This window comes from Physeter macrocephalus, chromosome 10, assembly GCF_002837175.3.
Source record: "Physeter macrocephalus isolate SW-GA chromosome 10, ASM283717v5, whole genome shotgun sequence".
In the NCBI taxonomy this organism is placed as follows: Eukaryota; Metazoa; Chordata; class Mammalia; order Artiodactyla; family Physeteridae; genus Physeter; species Physeter macrocephalus.
The window spans coordinates 2826130-2842592 of record NC_041223.1 but is presented as its reverse complement, the minus strand read 5'-3'; the positions used below and the strand labels follow the sequence as shown (position 1 = coordinate 2842592).

The following is a 16463-nucleotide window of genomic DNA, read 5'->3' as shown; positions in this document are numbered from 1 at the left end:
TGCCTTTTCTAATGTCTGCCCATTGAAAGAGCGCATTATGAGTAGCTGGGAATGCGGATGCTTTCCCGAAAGGGGCCCCCAGCTTGTCACTTCCCTAGCCATCTTAATCATTTTCAAGGAGTTCCACTTTTCACCTGTAATTGACCTTTCAGGGATATAGTCCTTCGGTTTCTTAACAAACGTAACAAGGTATTTAATGATGCTCGTTTGACAAATATTTAAATCATTTATTGCCGTTAATTTACAGCATTTCAATATACACACCGCATGGAAGTACAAATACCTTCTCAAACACTGGCAATGTGAGTTTAGGTATGTGGCCAGCTGTCAGCTGTCTCATGGTCATTAAAAGAAAGGTCACGATTTCTGAGCACGTCAATGCTGATGGCGACAAATTTTGTTCTCTTCAGTTTTTCATTAAGTAAATTCTAACAGATAATATACCTATTACTGCAGATACAACCATCACTGGGAATTATTAAATTGATTGCATATTTGAGCTACTCTTTCTGAAGAGAAGTAAAATATTCAGTACTTGTAAGGCAGCAGAGAGTAGGTTTAGGAACTCCCTGCTATTTCTAGAAAAATAGTCTGGGTAGTAAAAATAGCATTCCGCGTATTTTTCTTAGCAAGACTATTCATTATGGTGGAATCTGTGACTCACAGCAGCAGCTGGCAATGCCACCCCTTCGAAAAGCCGGTTCTTCATTTGCCATTGTTATGCGGAGGCCTTTTTAGACATCCTGGGAAGAAGCACAAATTCAATGAGAAACAAAACTTCGCCGCCAGCCTGGAAGGCCTTGGAGGGCTTTAAGAAGACACCTTTACCTCAACATGCATTTCAAGTCACGATGTCATAAGAACAGTAATACCCTATTTCGTGCCAAGTTTCACGTTTAATAAGTGAATTCGCATTGCACCGTCTCAACGGCGCAGCCCCCGTTTTAAATTCTCAGCGGATTCCTGCTCTGCATCAAGTCTCCCCAGCTGCGCGCAGTCACACCCCGCCCCACGACACAGGCCTCCCCAGCCCCTCAGAACACAAAGCGTCAGCGGGACCCACTTACTCGTGCCGGAGCAGCCGTCCCCCCTGGATGAGCTGGGCCACTTCGTTTGTGGCGTGGCAGGCGAACAGAAGCCAGTTCCGGGGCTGCACCTTGTAGGCGAATCTCATGAACGTCAGGGAGTAACAGCAGAGAGCTGCCAGGAACACGCAAACAGCGACTTACAGCCTCCAACTGAGGGCTGACGGGGCTCAACTGCCTCAAAGAAAGAACCTCTTCTGCTAAAACCTTTACAGGTGATAAAAGTCACTGCTTAAATGCTTCCGTGAACCGGGAAACTCATCAGATGGTTTGCACCACTGTCAGGTATTCTGTTACTTATTACTTAAACAGTTAAGGAACATAACGTCAGTAAGCTGACGTCAGTTCTAACCTCCTGTTCTGTCCCCTAGAGTGGTTTATAGTCCCTTATCTGAAAGAACTGCTACTTAATCCCCTCAACAAGTTTTATGTTCAAACATCAGGATTTCAAGTAAACTTAAAGATCCTTTCTCCAAATAAAGTTCAAGAGGACACACTCTTTATTTAACTAGGGGTGCTACATCTGAAAGGCAAACAGGACCTTAATGAACACTTCCAACTACAGTAACCCCTTTCCTCCCTTACCATGAGGAGTGACACCCATCAATGACGTCAGGCGCTTTACGTTACTGTCTAATAGTGACTGCAGTGTCTGGTGCTACAAACCTGACATGTGAGCAGGAGCTGTATCACGCTGTAATTTTATGTATAAAAATCCTCCCAATTATTCAAATCTGCATCCTTACCGAATGTCATCCGCCCACTGATAATCTCTGGAGACTTTTTCATGTCATTGATGGCGGCAATGGGAAGACCCCAGTTGGCTACTGGGCCCCAAAAGTGCTGTTAAAAAATGAGGAGAGAAAGAAGGGAAAAGTCAAGACGGAGCGGGGTGAACAGCTACAACTTCTCTTAAACAGTAACGTGAAATGTGCGGTTAACTGGGGACGGTTACCATGCAGGCGTTCCGTTGTGCAAGTATGTGCCTATGAATCAGCAGCTCTCACAAGGTGAGAGCCCCAAACCAGAAGGGATCAGGCACTCTACCAGGGTCCCTACCAACTTCCAGATCACAGCTAAGTAATCTCAGACTGTCCCGTTTAGAGAATTTTCGAATGAGATTAACTTCTTACACAAGTCACTCTTGCTACAACTTAAACCTGTTACAACCATTCTCTGTAATGTAACGTTTAAATCTATCAAACTTTTTTCAAATTTTCATTAAGATATTTGTCAACAGCTCTTAAAATGCAGACCCTAAGCTGGATACTTTTTCTGAAGAAAGTAACTTAATAAGGGAAGAATTGCTTTTCAGCTCATATGAGCTATATGAAGATCAGAGAACCTAAACATCTACACTCAGACCCCCAGAGAATGAGAAATTAAACTGGAAATTAATTTTGAAGTAATAGGAACGGCCTATATTTAAGAAATGGATCAAGAGCTTCTCATGCACAACCGCGGCCATCCCAGGGTACCAGAATTAAGCTGTCCACATCGAACAGTAGCAAAATATCCAATTTAATTTAACTTCTGAGGTTGAAACAAGGCCAGGGGCTTTCCCCATTAGATTAAAAATTGTCTTATTTATGTACAATTTGCCAATAATGCTTTAAAACATGAAGGAGGGAATTCCCTGGAGGTCCAATGGTTAGGACTTGGCACTTTCACTGCCATGGCCCGGGTTCCATCCCTGGCTGGGGAACTAAGATCCCGAAAGCCGTGCAGCACGGCCAGAAAAATAAGTGAAAAACAAAAAATGAAATAAAATATGAAGGAAACCACACACTGTTGGGTAAAGACCCTTTTCAGTTATCAGAACATTAAGCAGTGCTTTATTTCTGCCTGTCAGAGCATTTAAGATAAACGGAGACTGCAAAATACTTTTCTAGACCTGCACTTCTAATACTGACCAAGAGTCGTTAAAATCCAAAAACCTTGTAAGAATGAGAAACAAGGAAATGCAAGAAAAATAAGTGAGAATTACCTTTGTCATGATCTAAGAATATTTTGAAACGTTTACATAACGTGTTTAATGTAAGCATGAGGCCTCTGCCTTAAATAGCTATAGAACTGTCAGAGCTGTTCTACTGCCAGCACGGTGAGTACTGCAGAATCTCACATCCGAGTTATGGACGCTGTACCTCAGGCACAGTTGGTATAAAGAATCTTTGAGGTTCTGGGGTGGCTATTTAGTCCTCTTGCTTTCAGACTGGATTTTGTCTCAGCTACTCATTGCTGAAACTTTAATGTTTCTTGTACCTCGATGAAGCCTGGCCATTTTCCTCCTTCCTCATCCTCCAGACCTCTGGTGATGGAGTATCTATCCCTCCTCACCTACCTGCTTGTTTCCCTTCCTGTCCTTTCCTTTGTGTCCCTTCACTTTCAGCTCTCTCTTCCTCCAGTGATGTTCCTCTCCTCCTTTTTATGACCGCGTCAGTCTATTCCCATCGCTTGGCTGTTTAATCACTTTCCACTGCTCTGCTCCACTCTGCCCGGTGGCCCCCAGGTCCCCGCATTATGACCACACTCAGGGCGGCCCTGAGGGGCTCGGCCATGCCAGGCGTCTGCGCTCACAGCTGCGGCCAAGTAGTAAGAGGCCGCAGCATAAATCTGAAACCTGAGGCAGCCCGGGGGACTTCTGGTCGCAAGACAGCATTCAGAGTTTTACTGTGGTGAGTGTCGGGTTATATGAAGCAGAGTTCTGCAAGTTAAGGGCTATATATACACTTGTGATTATAAGCATTGAGATATACTTAAGAGATATTTCATAAAAAGAACAAAAAAAGGTAAAGATAATTTCAACACTAGTTACTAAAATATCTAACCATAGAAAGTTAATAATACATCTTTTCTATCGAGTACAAGATTCTAGTTCTCACTTCCCTTTTCTGGAATACATGTTTGGTCTGTGCTCTGTCAGATATTCATCAGTCAATGCACTGGTCCTGCAGAGAAGTTAGTGTCCAGAGTGGAACTGGAGGACCAAGGGGTCACTGGAGGCGCCCTTAGCCCGGGACCCACAAGGATGTGGCATGATGGCTGTCTCCTGTCCATACTCTGTTAATGCAGAAAGTCTGCAGAAGCCTGATATGAAGTAGCGACAGGTTCTTACCGTACTATTTTGTGAGGAGTCACCGAGGTTCAGACAGGAGAGACATGCGGGGAAAAAAAAAAAAAAAAGATCAGATGCTTTGAAAGATTTCGGTTACTTTAACCTCATACGTGTATTCAAGTTTCAGTAACAGAACTACAACACTAGCAGCACATATTCTTTTTTTTTCTTGAGAAGATCTAGTGATATTAGGTCAATAACTTTGACCTCATGAAAGTAAACCTTAATTTTATGAAGCGTAAACTTAATCCTTAAGAGTGGAGCTATCCAACAGGAATATAATGAAAGTCACGAACAGGAGTCACATGAAATTTAAAAATTTCTAGAAGTCATGCTAACAAAAGTGAAAAACAACAGGAGTTAATTTTATTATTTATTCCAACATTTCTAAATATTTTAATTTGAACACGCAATCAGTAACAACCTAGTGATGAGGTATTCTACATTCCTTTTCGGCACAGAGGCTCCGAGATCGGCGGGTGTCGCCGCCGCTGCAGAGCTCAGCTTGGACTGGCCACGCCCTCCGTGAGCCCCCCTGCCGCCGGGGGCTTGGGGCTCTCAGACTGGACCGCACGGGCTTACAGGGGGCCTTTCTCTGCAGACGACAAGTCGGAGAGAAGATGCTGCAGAATTCTACCAGCAACGGGCTCTCCACTCTTACTTACTAACAGGCTCTCACCAGAATGTGAGCTCCTAAAAATAGGCGTGTAATTCCATATTCCGTTCAGAGCTGAAACTCTGGCCCCAGTGGTGCCCAGAATTCACAAGGCACTCAAAAAATGTTTGCTGAATGAATGAAGAATCTTCTAATGTTAAGTGAATTGTTTTCCTGAATGTTAAAATTAATACCATTCAGAAATACGTCGACTTCTGAGATGGCAATTCTTCTTTTCAGGATAGAGCTTAATTGTTCTGATAAGGCAAACTCTTAAAAGTGCAGCTCCTGAAAGAATTACTGAAATAAAATGATAAAATCCTCTATACACACTGTCATGTCCAAACAGTTCCCCTAGTTGTTTTGATGGAGGGGTTGAGGAGGTTCTAATCTCCAGCATGCGAGCGTCTGTTGACTATATGCTAATATACTTCAAATAGGTTCTGTTATGAAATAGGGACAGCCTAGAAAGAGTCCCTCTTTCAATGTTAAGTGCATTGTTTTAATAGATTATGTTTCAACTGCGGTAACAAATTACGTTGCCCAGATTGTATTTCACAGCAAGTCCAAGCTGAGCACAGTGTTTGGACAGCAGAGAGGGTGATTCCCTTATCAGGTCAGAGGGCAGGATCCAGGAGTTTATGGACTAAAGTCACCTGTGGTGTCCCTCTCCTTTGTTCAGGATCTGAACACAGGCCTTTTATTTATCTATAAATTACCAACGGCACATTTCTTTTCCTACAAAAATATTTTAAAAGATGTATTTCTTAAAATCTAAATTGTCAACTCGGAGATAATTTAGTTTTCAATTCAGCACCCTTTCCTTGAGTTGTACAATAGTTCAAATTCTACCCTATTTTACAACAGGCAGATTATAAAGGAATGTGAAGGAGGAATTAACTTCTGCCGTCAGACCCTGCTCAATCCGAAAGTCCTATGTGAAAGTGACCACAAAAATAATGTTGATCACATCACTTTAATAGTGGTTTAATGACGATAAGCCAATCTGAGAATAAATTTATTCTAAATATCCCTGGGAAATACAAAAAGCCACACCTCAACATCCCTTAATCCTGTGTCAGAACTGTCCAAAACATGCATCAACTGCTCAGTCAAAAAATCTGAAAAGCATATTTGTGCAGAGCCAAACTAGAAAAGAAAAGCTTCCTAGTATGTATGAGTTTCCGTTCCAAAGAAAGATAAACTTATAAGCAACACAAACTGCAGCTGGGGGACGATAATGTTAAATCTGTGTGGAAAATACCCTCGACTTTCGCTTTATTTGGTATGTTGCCTTTATTTTATTTCAGTGAAGCTTAAAACAAACTCAAAACGCACAAGGGTTTTCCTGGTTCACCGAAGACCTTGAATTCTTGTGCAGGAAAAACCGGGTGAGGAGACAAAGGAGGACGACTGCCCTGAATAAACCTTATCCTCTTTTCCTCCTTGATTTTGGAATACTGTCTGTTTGGCTCCAGGTTTCTTCTAAGCTCATTTTTATTTTCTTAATGTCTTCTCGGCCTTGCCAAGCTGTTTCTTCCTTTCCTAAAATTACTGACAGTAACTGTTAGCTTTCTCTGAAAGTACTGTAATTTAGAGGTAATTTATAACTTGCTTACACAGTACTAAAAGGATCTAAGCGACAGCCCAGCATAGTCTGTTTATATCACTACTCAGAGCGGGGTAAGGCCTGGAGATATTCTAGACTGCAATTCTCTTATAGGCTGAAAATGCTCACCACCATTTCATTTATGCTCAGCAACTTTTACCTGATTTTCTAGTTCGAGTTAAAATGAGAGAGAGTTTTAACAATCAGAATGTGTGATATTCAACTGTATTTAGATGGTCAAAACTAAACTGGACGGCAGAAAAGAGATTCCTGTGGCCAGTTCTGCTTCAACACCTTCAGCCTCGGTAACTTTCTGAAGGTCATTTACATGGCAGGGAAGTAAGGCCAGGGGCGGGTACGCAAGCAGCATGGCAGAGAAGGGAGGCAGACACAGGAAAAGTAGGTGCAAAGAAAGCACCTGAAACCTTCTTTTCAAAACCATTTTTGTGCATAACCATTTCCCTTTCAATCTTAACCGACATTCCTGTTTTGGCTTCACAGGTTTGGCGTCCAGAGGGTCTCAACTTTTCCGCTTGGTTTGGATCTCAGGTTTTCCATATGGCAAGTGAAGTGTTGGACTATCTGATGTCTGAGGTCCATTCCAGCTCTAATATCCTATAACTTGTGAAAGACTCCCTGTTTTCCACTGCAACTTCTCACTTGGGTAGTAAATATAAATTCTTAAAGCTCTCCTGGAAACTAAGAAGTTAAAATAACTTAGAATAGATAACCTTATTAACTACAGAAAACTCACTGCAAACAGCCGACTCACTTCGGATTTACAAGAGCATGATGACTGATTAACTGATTTTCAAATACTCGTGATCTAGGTTCTACCTAAGAAAACATTCTTTGCACATACATCCTAATACATATGTGCACATATACATCCGTTCACTTCTCTGAGGGAGGGGAGTAAATCTCTAGGATTAAATATACACAGACCTTGACTGACTCAGTCACTAGAACATACATCCTACCTCAAAACTTAGTTGATCATTCTAATTTATTTTTCTTAACCAAAATTCAGGAGGGAGAATAAGAGAAGAGCAAAAAAGAGAGAGCTATCTTCTTTTACTCCACCAATAACGTATGTGAGGAAATAGTTTATTTAAAAAAACAAAACAAAACAAAACGATAATAGTGATCCAGGAAGTTCTTGATTCAAGATTTTCATTAAAGTAAGTAAGAAGAAATCAGCGAAAGGCAAGATGGAAAGCATCAAAAGGAGCGCCAGGAACCCAGGGATTAAACACGGAACATCGATAACAATAAAAAGAGAACATTTACTTTTGTAATACACACAGCACTATGCTGTGTCGTCAAACAGCTACCAAAGCACCAACACTAAGCAGTGTGTCCAAGACTACAGAGCTGGAAAGCAAAAAGGCTGGGATTCTAACCCATCACTCAAACTCATCACCTATAGGTGTAATAATACTGCCATCACATCCAACAAAAACTGTCAATAATCGCTTAATATTTTAATACTAAGACCCAATTTAAATGCCCCGGTTGTCCCGGTAATGCCGTTTATAGCTGTTTTTTCCCATATCAGATCCAATCAAAGTCCACACACTGCCTTTGGTTAGAGCCTGTTCTTCTAACTCCTGTTCCTCGATGAAAAAAAAAAAAAAAATCAACATTTAAAAATACACTTGGAAAAAAAAAAAAAAATACACTTGGAATTTGGTTAGAGCCTGTTCTTCTAACTCCTGTTCCTCGATGAAAAAAAAAAAAATCAACATTTAAAAATACACTTGGAAATTCACTTTAGTAAGAAAGACATTTCAGTCTTATCCATAAAATGTAATTGACAGGAGGTTATAATCTATGTAAAATATGACTTTAAATTTTTGCTAAAAACTTCAACTACGTTGTTAATAAAATGACTTTTAAAATTCTAGAGCAGCTTTAGTTTGGAAAACCTCTACACCCCTTCGGCAGGCTGTAAAAAGAACACTAGAGAGCTTGAGTCGTTCAGGAGTGCAAATGATTGACAAGGGGAGAAGGCACAGGGCCCCGTCTCTGATTGGAAGAGAATATGAAATTGTCTTCTTATGGCTTTATTTATTTGCAAAAGCAAAGCAGGGGCTGTAAGCAAGAAGACTAGATAGAAGAACAAACAGGGGAAACGTTCCTCTAACAAATGCTGGGAAGAAGTGATTCCTTTCTGGAGAAAAAGCTAATAAAAGAGCTTCTGCTGAGCGTTTTGATGTCAGCCCACTCACTCAATCACTGCTCTGCTCTCAATCATGCCAAGAGCAGCAGGGAAAACAAGGCCAGTCGGACATGTCACTTCATCTGTTCAGTCCACAGAAGTATTTCCAAGTCAAAATCGCAGAGCTTTACGCCTCATGAAACTGAGCAGGACCCTGCAGGGCCTTCCTGAGTACAAAAGCCCCTCTGTGTCCCCGGTTTCTTGTTGTAGAAAAAGGCTTTAGTCACCCAGGCCTTCCCCAAGTTCCCAAGGGCGGACTCAAGCAGTTGCTAAAGAGGGAAGTGAGGGAACGCAGGAAGAAGGAAAAGCAGTTAAGCAATAAAAGTAATGATAGCTTAAACAATAGTTCAGCGATAAAACAGAGTCCTAGCTCCTCCTGAAGGGATATACGTATCAATCTAACACATATCTTCGAGTTGTTCTGCAGGAACTAAGGCTCCCGCCCAGGTGGAGGGTGGTCACTACATTCCCACCACAAGAAGTAGCCTTCAGCCTAGCTGGAACCAGAAGGTTGACATTAAGATTCCCCAAACATCACCCTGTTACCTCACCAACTACCAGTCAGAAGAAAGTGCACAAACTGATCACGCACCCTGCAACCCTCACTCCTAATGTGTCTTTAAAACCCCTCCCTGAAAGCCATCTGGGAGTCTGCTTCTCTTGAGCGTGAGCTGCCCCTCCTTGGTTGGCAGGCGCCCTGCAGTAAGCGCTGCACTTCCCTTCCCCACACGCAGTGTCAGGAGACTGGCTTTGCTGTGTGTCGGCTGCACAGACTCAAGTTCTGTTCAGTAACACTCACACTTAAGATTTTAACTCTTCCCATAACAGTACACTTTTTTAAATGTTTCTGCTACAAAAATAGCAAGATATAATAGAAATACGTAGTGATTTGGGGTTTCCAAGTATTTTCACATCCCTCATCTGGTTTAATTTTCTCAACAACCCAACCAGACAGGGCACTGTCATTAAACCCATTTCACAGACAGGGTAACAAAAGTCCACTGGGATTGACTGCTGGGGATCCCTTGGCTAGAAGTCATTCTTCGGAATCCTAGCTGGGTGTCCTACCTGGCAGCACTTTCCTGGACGCTGCAATTCTCTTTTTTTCCTCATTTAGTAAGAGCTTAATACAATTAAAGCAATACTAGAAAAGGCACGTAAACATTAAAGCTACATGAACTTAATCTTTGAAAAAAGGTTAGACCATATATCAAAGTATTCAATTGAAATACCTGGCTCACAGACACCTGTCTAGTAAAAAAAACATAAATTTAGAAAAGCGGGGCTAACTCTCTTCCTTGAAAATTCATACATTTTACAAATTCTTCCTGTGTCATAGAACGTTAGGTAACCATCAGCATATTTCTAATATGGATAAGACTTTATTCTTAATTATGTCATACAGTTTTATCCTTAGCTGTACTTAACTATTAGGAAGGCTCCTACAAAGGAGAAACATTAGTAAAAACCTAAGGTAATATTTGAAGTCATAGAGAAACTTAACTGCAGGGACTAAGAACACAGCCTCCCATGACTATTTTCCTCAGATATCCCAGCACATTCATCTGATAAATACTCCGCTCCACAGTACTAAACATCTATCCTAATTAATCATGGTCCTTTGCAAGTACAGAAAGTTCATTTTTGGAAAGTCAAGAGTGAAGCTTCTGTTTCCAAATTTACCACGTGGCAGACAATTATTTTTCTTACCCTACTGCCCTTTAAAATTACAAGCAAACAGTATTTGCAATAAAATTCAGAATTTAAAAAAATTAATCTTTTTTTTTTTTTACTGGTAAAATGAAGCTGCCTTCATACTGTACCCTATGGATAGTTATTTCTCCTCAGCTGTCATCACTTTACCTCTTTACTACACTAACCTGTTGAAAAATACTGCAGCCCGACACCTAGATTTAAAAAAAATCACACAAAGAAAAACTAAAATGTATACACCTAAATAAACTATATAAAACGGTTTTTAAATTATATTAAATAAATGAAATAAAAAGCAGGCATCTCAAGATTACAGGCAAAAATAAAATACAGAAAGTGGGACTTCCCTGGAGGTCCACTGGTTAAGACTAGCGCTTCCAATGCAGGGGGCGCAGGTGGTCCCTGGGGGGCGGGGGATTAGGATCCCGCCTGCCGAGCGGCAAAGCCAAAAAATAAAATAAAATATAGGAAGTGTCTTCAGGCTTTTCATCCCGCCACTACCCTTTCTTTCTCATTGAAAATAAAGACTTAATGGAAAGCAAAATATTAAAAAGTATGCCCTTGGTTGGCAGAATATTCGTATGCTACATTTGATTCCGTCCCACGCTTGACGTCCTGAAGCTGCGAAATCCGAAGGGCGAGGTCGACCCGGAGGGCTCAGTGCCCTTGTCGCGGAAAAGGAGCACCTGCGGCTCACCTTCCACCGAGCGATGCCAGGACGCGCCCTCCCAGCCCGCGCCCGGGACAGGTCCGCCGCACACCTGGGCACACACCTGCCGAGCAGGTGCAGCAAGCCGGAGCCCCGGCCCCACTCGCCGGACCGGGCCCGCTCTCGGCGCCCGCCCGCGCCGGGGTGGGGGTCCCCCCGCCGGGGCTCCGGCCCGCCCCGCTGCCCCACTGTCCGGAGCCCCCTGCGCCACTACCCCGGGACCCCGCCCGGCTGCCTGGACTCCCGCCCCGCGGCCAGGAGCCCCAACCCCGCTGTCCGCAACCCCCCGCCCCGCCGCCCCGGAATCCCCGCCCCGCTGCCCGCACCCTCGCGGCCCCTCGTCCCGGCGGCGTCGGCTCCGCACCCCGGACCCCTCGGCGGATCCGACCCCGGGGACTCGTCACCTCATGAGGTAGTCCCGGAAGTCCTTGCTCCGGACATAGTCCGCCGCCTTCCGCACCAGCGCGCCCGCCATGCCCGTGCCGGACACCAAGCCGCCCGCGGTGCCCTCGGCGCCGCGCCTCGGAGCCCAATGACACCCGGCGGAGCGGACAGCGCGGACACCGCACCCGCCCGCCGGCGTGCCTCACGACAGCTCGGCCCCACCATACGGTCGCGGCCCGCCGCCTGGCTCTGGGCCAATGGGAAGGCGCAGGGCGGGAGGCGGCGGCACGGATTGGCTCGCGCTCGTCGCACACCTCCTCCCCGCCCCTCGGCTGCGCGTGGGGGCGAGGCCTGCTGCCGTAAAACGGCCGGGGCCCGGCGGCGATTGGCTGGCGGTTGCCAGGCACCCGCGCTGGCGCGCTCCGGGCGGGCAGATGACTGTCAGAGGGCGCGCGGGACTGTCCCCGCCGTCCGCATCTCGTGGGCCTTTGCAGCGTCCGCGAGCCCCCGCGGCCGCCCGGGCCCGCAGGCTCCAGAACGGAGGTGGGCGCCGGGAGGAGCGCAGCAGCGGCGCGCGGGCTGCGTCCGCAGTTGCCGCTGCACGTGCCGGAGAGCAGGTCCGCTAGCTCGGGACCAGCGCGGGAACCGCAGCGCCACGTGTGGGGCGCACCTCGTGGAGAGGGAGACGTGGGAGGTCCCGGCCGTTCAGGGCTTTGTTTTGGTTTTGTTTATTGTAAATGTTTTACACTGGCCAAAACTAGACGGCTGAGTCATCTAAAATGCCCCTGATGAGAGCACGGGGGCAGAGACCCTCGGGCATCTCTAGCAAGGACTTCAATTGGAATATAAACACCATTATTTTTTAATATGGAAGGATTGGAAATGAGTTACATATCCACCAAAGGGACAGAGTCAAATAAATCGTGGTGCATCCATTCCATCATCGAATACTGTACGGTAGTTTAAAAGAATAAGGGAACTATGTGTGCTGATATGGAAAGATCTTTACAATTTATAGGGAAAAAAATCAAGGTGCAGAATCCTGTGTGAAGTATGCCAGTCATTTGTACATAGGGACAAAGAACGTATAAGTTTGTCTCCAAAGATAGAGGAGAAATGTTAGTGGCTACCTCTAAGGAGGGCTAAGGGGGTGAGGGATGGAGGGAAACTTCACTGTATACTCTTGTTCCTTTTGAAGCTTGTACAATGAACATATGCTATCTATTCAAAATAAAAAGCATTAAAGAAGAAACGAAATAGCAATCGTTTCATTGAATCAGATTTATTTCCTGTTAGGATGTCTACGGGTCACACCTAACCTTGATCTTCTGTGAAAGTATATCTTAATACACAATGTTGCGATCCCATAATAACACCAGGAAGGCCGTTAGATTCCACTGGTGCTTTATGGTGGAGATAGGAATGTACGACCTAGAAGGACCAAAGCGGTCTTTATTATTCATAATATTATTAATACCTCCCATTTGTGGACCAAGAGGCACTTTATTTATTTATTTATTTTTGGCCGTGTTGGGACTTCGTTGCTGCGCGCGGGCTTTCTCTTGTTCCGGCGAGCAGGGCTCCTCTTCGTTGCGGTGCGTGGGCTTCTCATTGCGGTGGCTTCTCGTTGCGGAGCACAGGCTCTAGGCACGCGGGCTGCAGTAGTTGTGGCACGCGGGCTCAGTAGTTGTGGCGCACGGGCTTAGTTGCTCTGCGGCACGTGGGATCTTCCCGGACCAGGGCTCGAACCTGTGTCCCCTGCGTTGGCAGGCGGATTCTTAACCACTGCGCCACCAGGGAAGTCCCAAGAGGCACTTTTCAAATGTAATTTCTCCTCCTCACATCAACACAGAAGGTGGGTGTAAGGAAACTGAATGGCTTTTTAAATAAAACCAAACTGTGTCTGCCCCCTGCCATGTGAGAAGGGGCTCCTGGATCTCAGTGGTTCAGGCTTATCCCCTAATATTTTTCTTTCCCTCATGAGCAGTGGTTCTGAAACCTGAGCTGTCAGAAGACCCCCCCCAACCTCAAAGCCTCAGGAGGTCCAGAGTGGAGCCCTGAGCCTCATTGTCAAGTGACAACACTTGGAGAAAGGCTGCTGAGGTCACCTGTCCCAATTACTGCTGTCCTCTCTCGGCCGGCCTCGAAGACTCAGCTTTCCCATTTGGGCCTCAGCTGGGCCTTTGAGCTTTCCATTGGTTTCCCATCGTGTGGAGGAATGTCAACTGGAGTATTTAAGCATAGGAATATACTGGATAAAGGAATATATAAATGTCCTACTAAGTAGCTAACCTGGGATCTGAACCCAGTTCTCTTACTCTGAGAGCCCTACTTTCTCCACTATTTCAAGTGTTGGGAGAAAGAGGACTTTCAAGTTAATAGTATCTTTGCTACTTTAAACATGGAGCAGGCGGTATGGTCCAATGTATCAGAAAACAGAACAGTAGATAAGAAACCCAGTTACATTATCCTAAAGCTTCAGAGAGGCCCAACCCTCCGTGGTCCCTGCACGGACAGAGTATGGAAGGTGAAGATGCAAACATCACTGGCTACTTTGAATCCCAGGTTTGCGAAAGTGACTGCAAAGGCCTAGCAGTGAGTGGGAACTGGCACGCCCATCCAAGTCCAGGAAAGGCAGTCACCGCCGAGGCCGCACTCAGAGCTTCCGTGTTGACTGAGGAGCAAACTGTGAGCTTTGACAGATTACTGAAGTCAGAGGTTGGAGGGAGGCTGGCCCCGGGGTCAGAGCACCCGCGTGGCCAGCTCTCTTTGTACGGACTGTGTTTACATACAGTGTGTGCAACGGCGGTGCTTGGGCTGTAGAAGGGCGGGGATGTCCCCTGGCTGGGTGTCCCGTGGAGAGCTTCACGGCACGCAGCTCTGTGATGCCTCGTACAGTAGAAGAGCTTCCATATGGTATAAACAAGCTGTATTTTCTCACCTAAGTATCAAAATAGAAAAAAAAAATTAAACGGTAGGTCTAATTATGAGCTGACACACTGAATTCCACAGGTCACAGATCATAATCTGTTATGATGAAAAGAGGAAACATCTGAGGAAATACCCAGTGGATGATAAAAGTGTCATAAATGTACAGAGGTATTGTTTTTCTCCTTCTGCACGGTTTTCTTTTGTCCCGACACCTGCCTTTCTTGGGTTCTGGTTAGGCAGGCACGGTCAGTTTGGTTAGCTTAGAGTAAACCAGTGAACTCCCGGACTTCGACGAGAGCCATGACACTTAAATTCAAAAGCCAAAGTACCTTTTCGAATCTGAAGGCATAATATCTTAGCCAAGTTAGCTCTTCCTGTCTGGCCTGAAATTAATCCGCTGCGCTGCCCCCAGGGCTTGGATAATTAGATTCCTCCCAGGTCACCGTTCTAGCACTGAGGTCAGGGAAATCACAAACTCTCACAAGCCAGGAATCTTCTCTCTGCCTAGCGATTCAGTCATTTGCTAGTGAATAAATGGCAAAGGAATAAAGAAAATAGAAACATCACTGTTTTGCCCTTCCTGTGGACATGTGTGACGCAGGCAATCACCAATGGACAGAACCCATCCACTAAAAGGTGAGAGGAGCTGAATCATCCCAAGGTGCCCGGGTGTCACCCACAGTCGCTGGCTGCTGGTCACGGGGAAACAGGCTTCACACACTGTGGATACGGGCAGCTTTCCCCAACTCCTGTGTCCTCTGGAGTTTTTAGGGGGGAAATGGTGAGGGCAGTTTTCTAGGTCAAATGTATTCAAAAACTTATTTGAATCAGACAAGGCGATTTTTTTCTGCAGCTCTTCCGGGAGAACCTTTACTAAGCTCCCGTGAATGAGAGCATAAAAGAAGCTTATTTCTACGTAGCATTTCCCAAACTTCCTTAACCATGAAGCCCTTTCGGAAGGAGCATCTCATGGGCTGCCCGTCCGTCGGGTCCAGCGTCCGGGTTCCTGCCTTCCAGCCCTCCGAGCCAGGGCACGGTGAGGAACTCAGGCCTTGCAATCAGGCGGATGCTCCCACTCTTTAGCTGGCAAGTTATTCAAACCCCCCAGGCCTCAGTTTTCTAATCTATAAAGTGGAACCAATAAGTATCACATCATACACGTTGCTGAGTTTTTGTTAGAATTAAAAGGAATGATGTCTGTGCAAAGCCTGACACTGTCAACAGTAGAGTTCCACTTCCCTGCATCCCCTTAGGAAATAAATGTCCAGTTCTCCTTCCCTGCGTCCCCCTTGGGAAGGGCCTGGGCTCCCGCCTGCCCTCCTGTCTTTTGCTACTGGGTTGTTTGTTTTTATTTATTTTTTATTAGGGAGAGGTTGTACCTTGCACCACCCTTTAATCCTCTGAGCATTATTTACTCTCCTGAAGGACAAAGGTGGAGAGAGGTTATCTGTGTGGATTTCTGTCCTTGGAGGAAGGTCAGAGGGGTCAGAGCTCGCGGGGCCCTCATCTCTGCTTCTCCTGCATGATCATTTGGTTCTGTGTATGCGGAGAACCAGGTTGGGGGAAAACCAGGTCCACCCAAGGGGTAGCTCCCAGCTCTGACCCAAGCTTAGCTGGTGGTAGGAGCCTGCAGGCGGAGCTGGCCCTGAGCCCTGTGAGGGGCCCTGGGGTAGTGGTTCCAGGGGCCTGGGAAGTCCTCTCTCATCTCCAGCTAACACTGACCTGAAATTCTACCTCTGTGAGGACGCTCTTGAAGACAGTCGGTGTTGTATTGACAGAACAGGAAGCCGTCCTTGGAGGGGCTCCCCCTGGCTAAACACAGACAGGCTGAGTATTGAAAAGAATGACTACAGACGATGGAAACATGCATGCGATTCTGTGAGTTCATGACTGTCAAGGAAAAACAAAAAGATAGATACACCACAGAATGGGAGATTTTGGGGGCTTCCCTGGTGGCGCAGTGGTTGAGAGTCCGCCTGCCGATGCAGGGGACATGGGTTCGTGCCCCGGTCCGGGAGGATCCCACGTGCCGCGGAGCGGC

General features: G+C 45.6%; 1 protein-coding gene and 1 long non-coding RNA gene across 3 annotated transcripts in view; both read right to left on the bottom strand.

The window, feature by feature from the left end:
• Positions 1 to 206: 206 nt before the first annotated feature.
• On the bottom strand, positions 207 to 11698 carry MPC1 (mitochondrial pyruvate carrier 1). Of its 2 annotated transcripts, XM_055087404.1 has the most exons (5): positions 11512 to 11698; positions 10272 to 10275; positions 1832 to 1928; positions 1068 to 1200; positions 207 to 743 (listed from the first exon to the last, which is right to left on the bottom strand). In XM_055087404.1, the coding sequence occupies exons 1-5, from the start codon at positions 11580 to 11582 to the stop codon at positions 719 to 721; spliced, it is 330 nt and encodes a 109-aa protein (XP_054943379.1). In that variant the 5' UTR covers positions 11583 to 11698; the 3' UTR covers positions 207 to 718. The 2 variants fall into 2 exon arrangements, with proteins under 2 accessions (XP_054943379.1, XP_023978482.2); XM_024122714.3 differs by lacking the exons at positions 10272 to 10275; positions 11512 to 11698 and adding an exon at positions 4201 to 4343.
• Positions 11699 to 12798: 1100 nt separating this feature from the next.
• The window catches only part of LOC102976596 (uncharacterized), a 5755-nt gene continuing 2090 nt past the window's right edge, over positions 12799 to 16463 (bottom strand). Inside the window, exon 3 of the long non-coding RNA XR_002891577.3 lies at positions 12799 to 14432. This is a non-coding gene — a long non-coding RNA (uncharacterized lncRNA). The remainder of the gene's footprint in view (positions 14433 to 16463) is intronic.

What these genes read in the sequence shown, in the direction of transcription:
- MPC1 (XM_055087404.1), bottom strand. Translation starts at nt 11,582, where the DNA reads ATGGCGGGCGCGCTGGTGCGGAAGGCGGCGGACTATGTCCGGAGCAAG. An exon ending in CAGTGGGCGGATGACATTCG is followed by an intron (nt 1,201 to 1,831) that starts GTAAGGATGCAG and finishes TGTTCCTGGCAG; the next exon opens with CTCTCTGCTGTTACTCCCTG. An exon ending in GGACGGCTGCTCCGGCACGA is followed by an intron (nt 744 to 1,067) that starts GTAAGTGGGTCC and finishes GCTTCTTCCCAG; the next exon opens with GATGTCTAAAAAGGCCTCCG.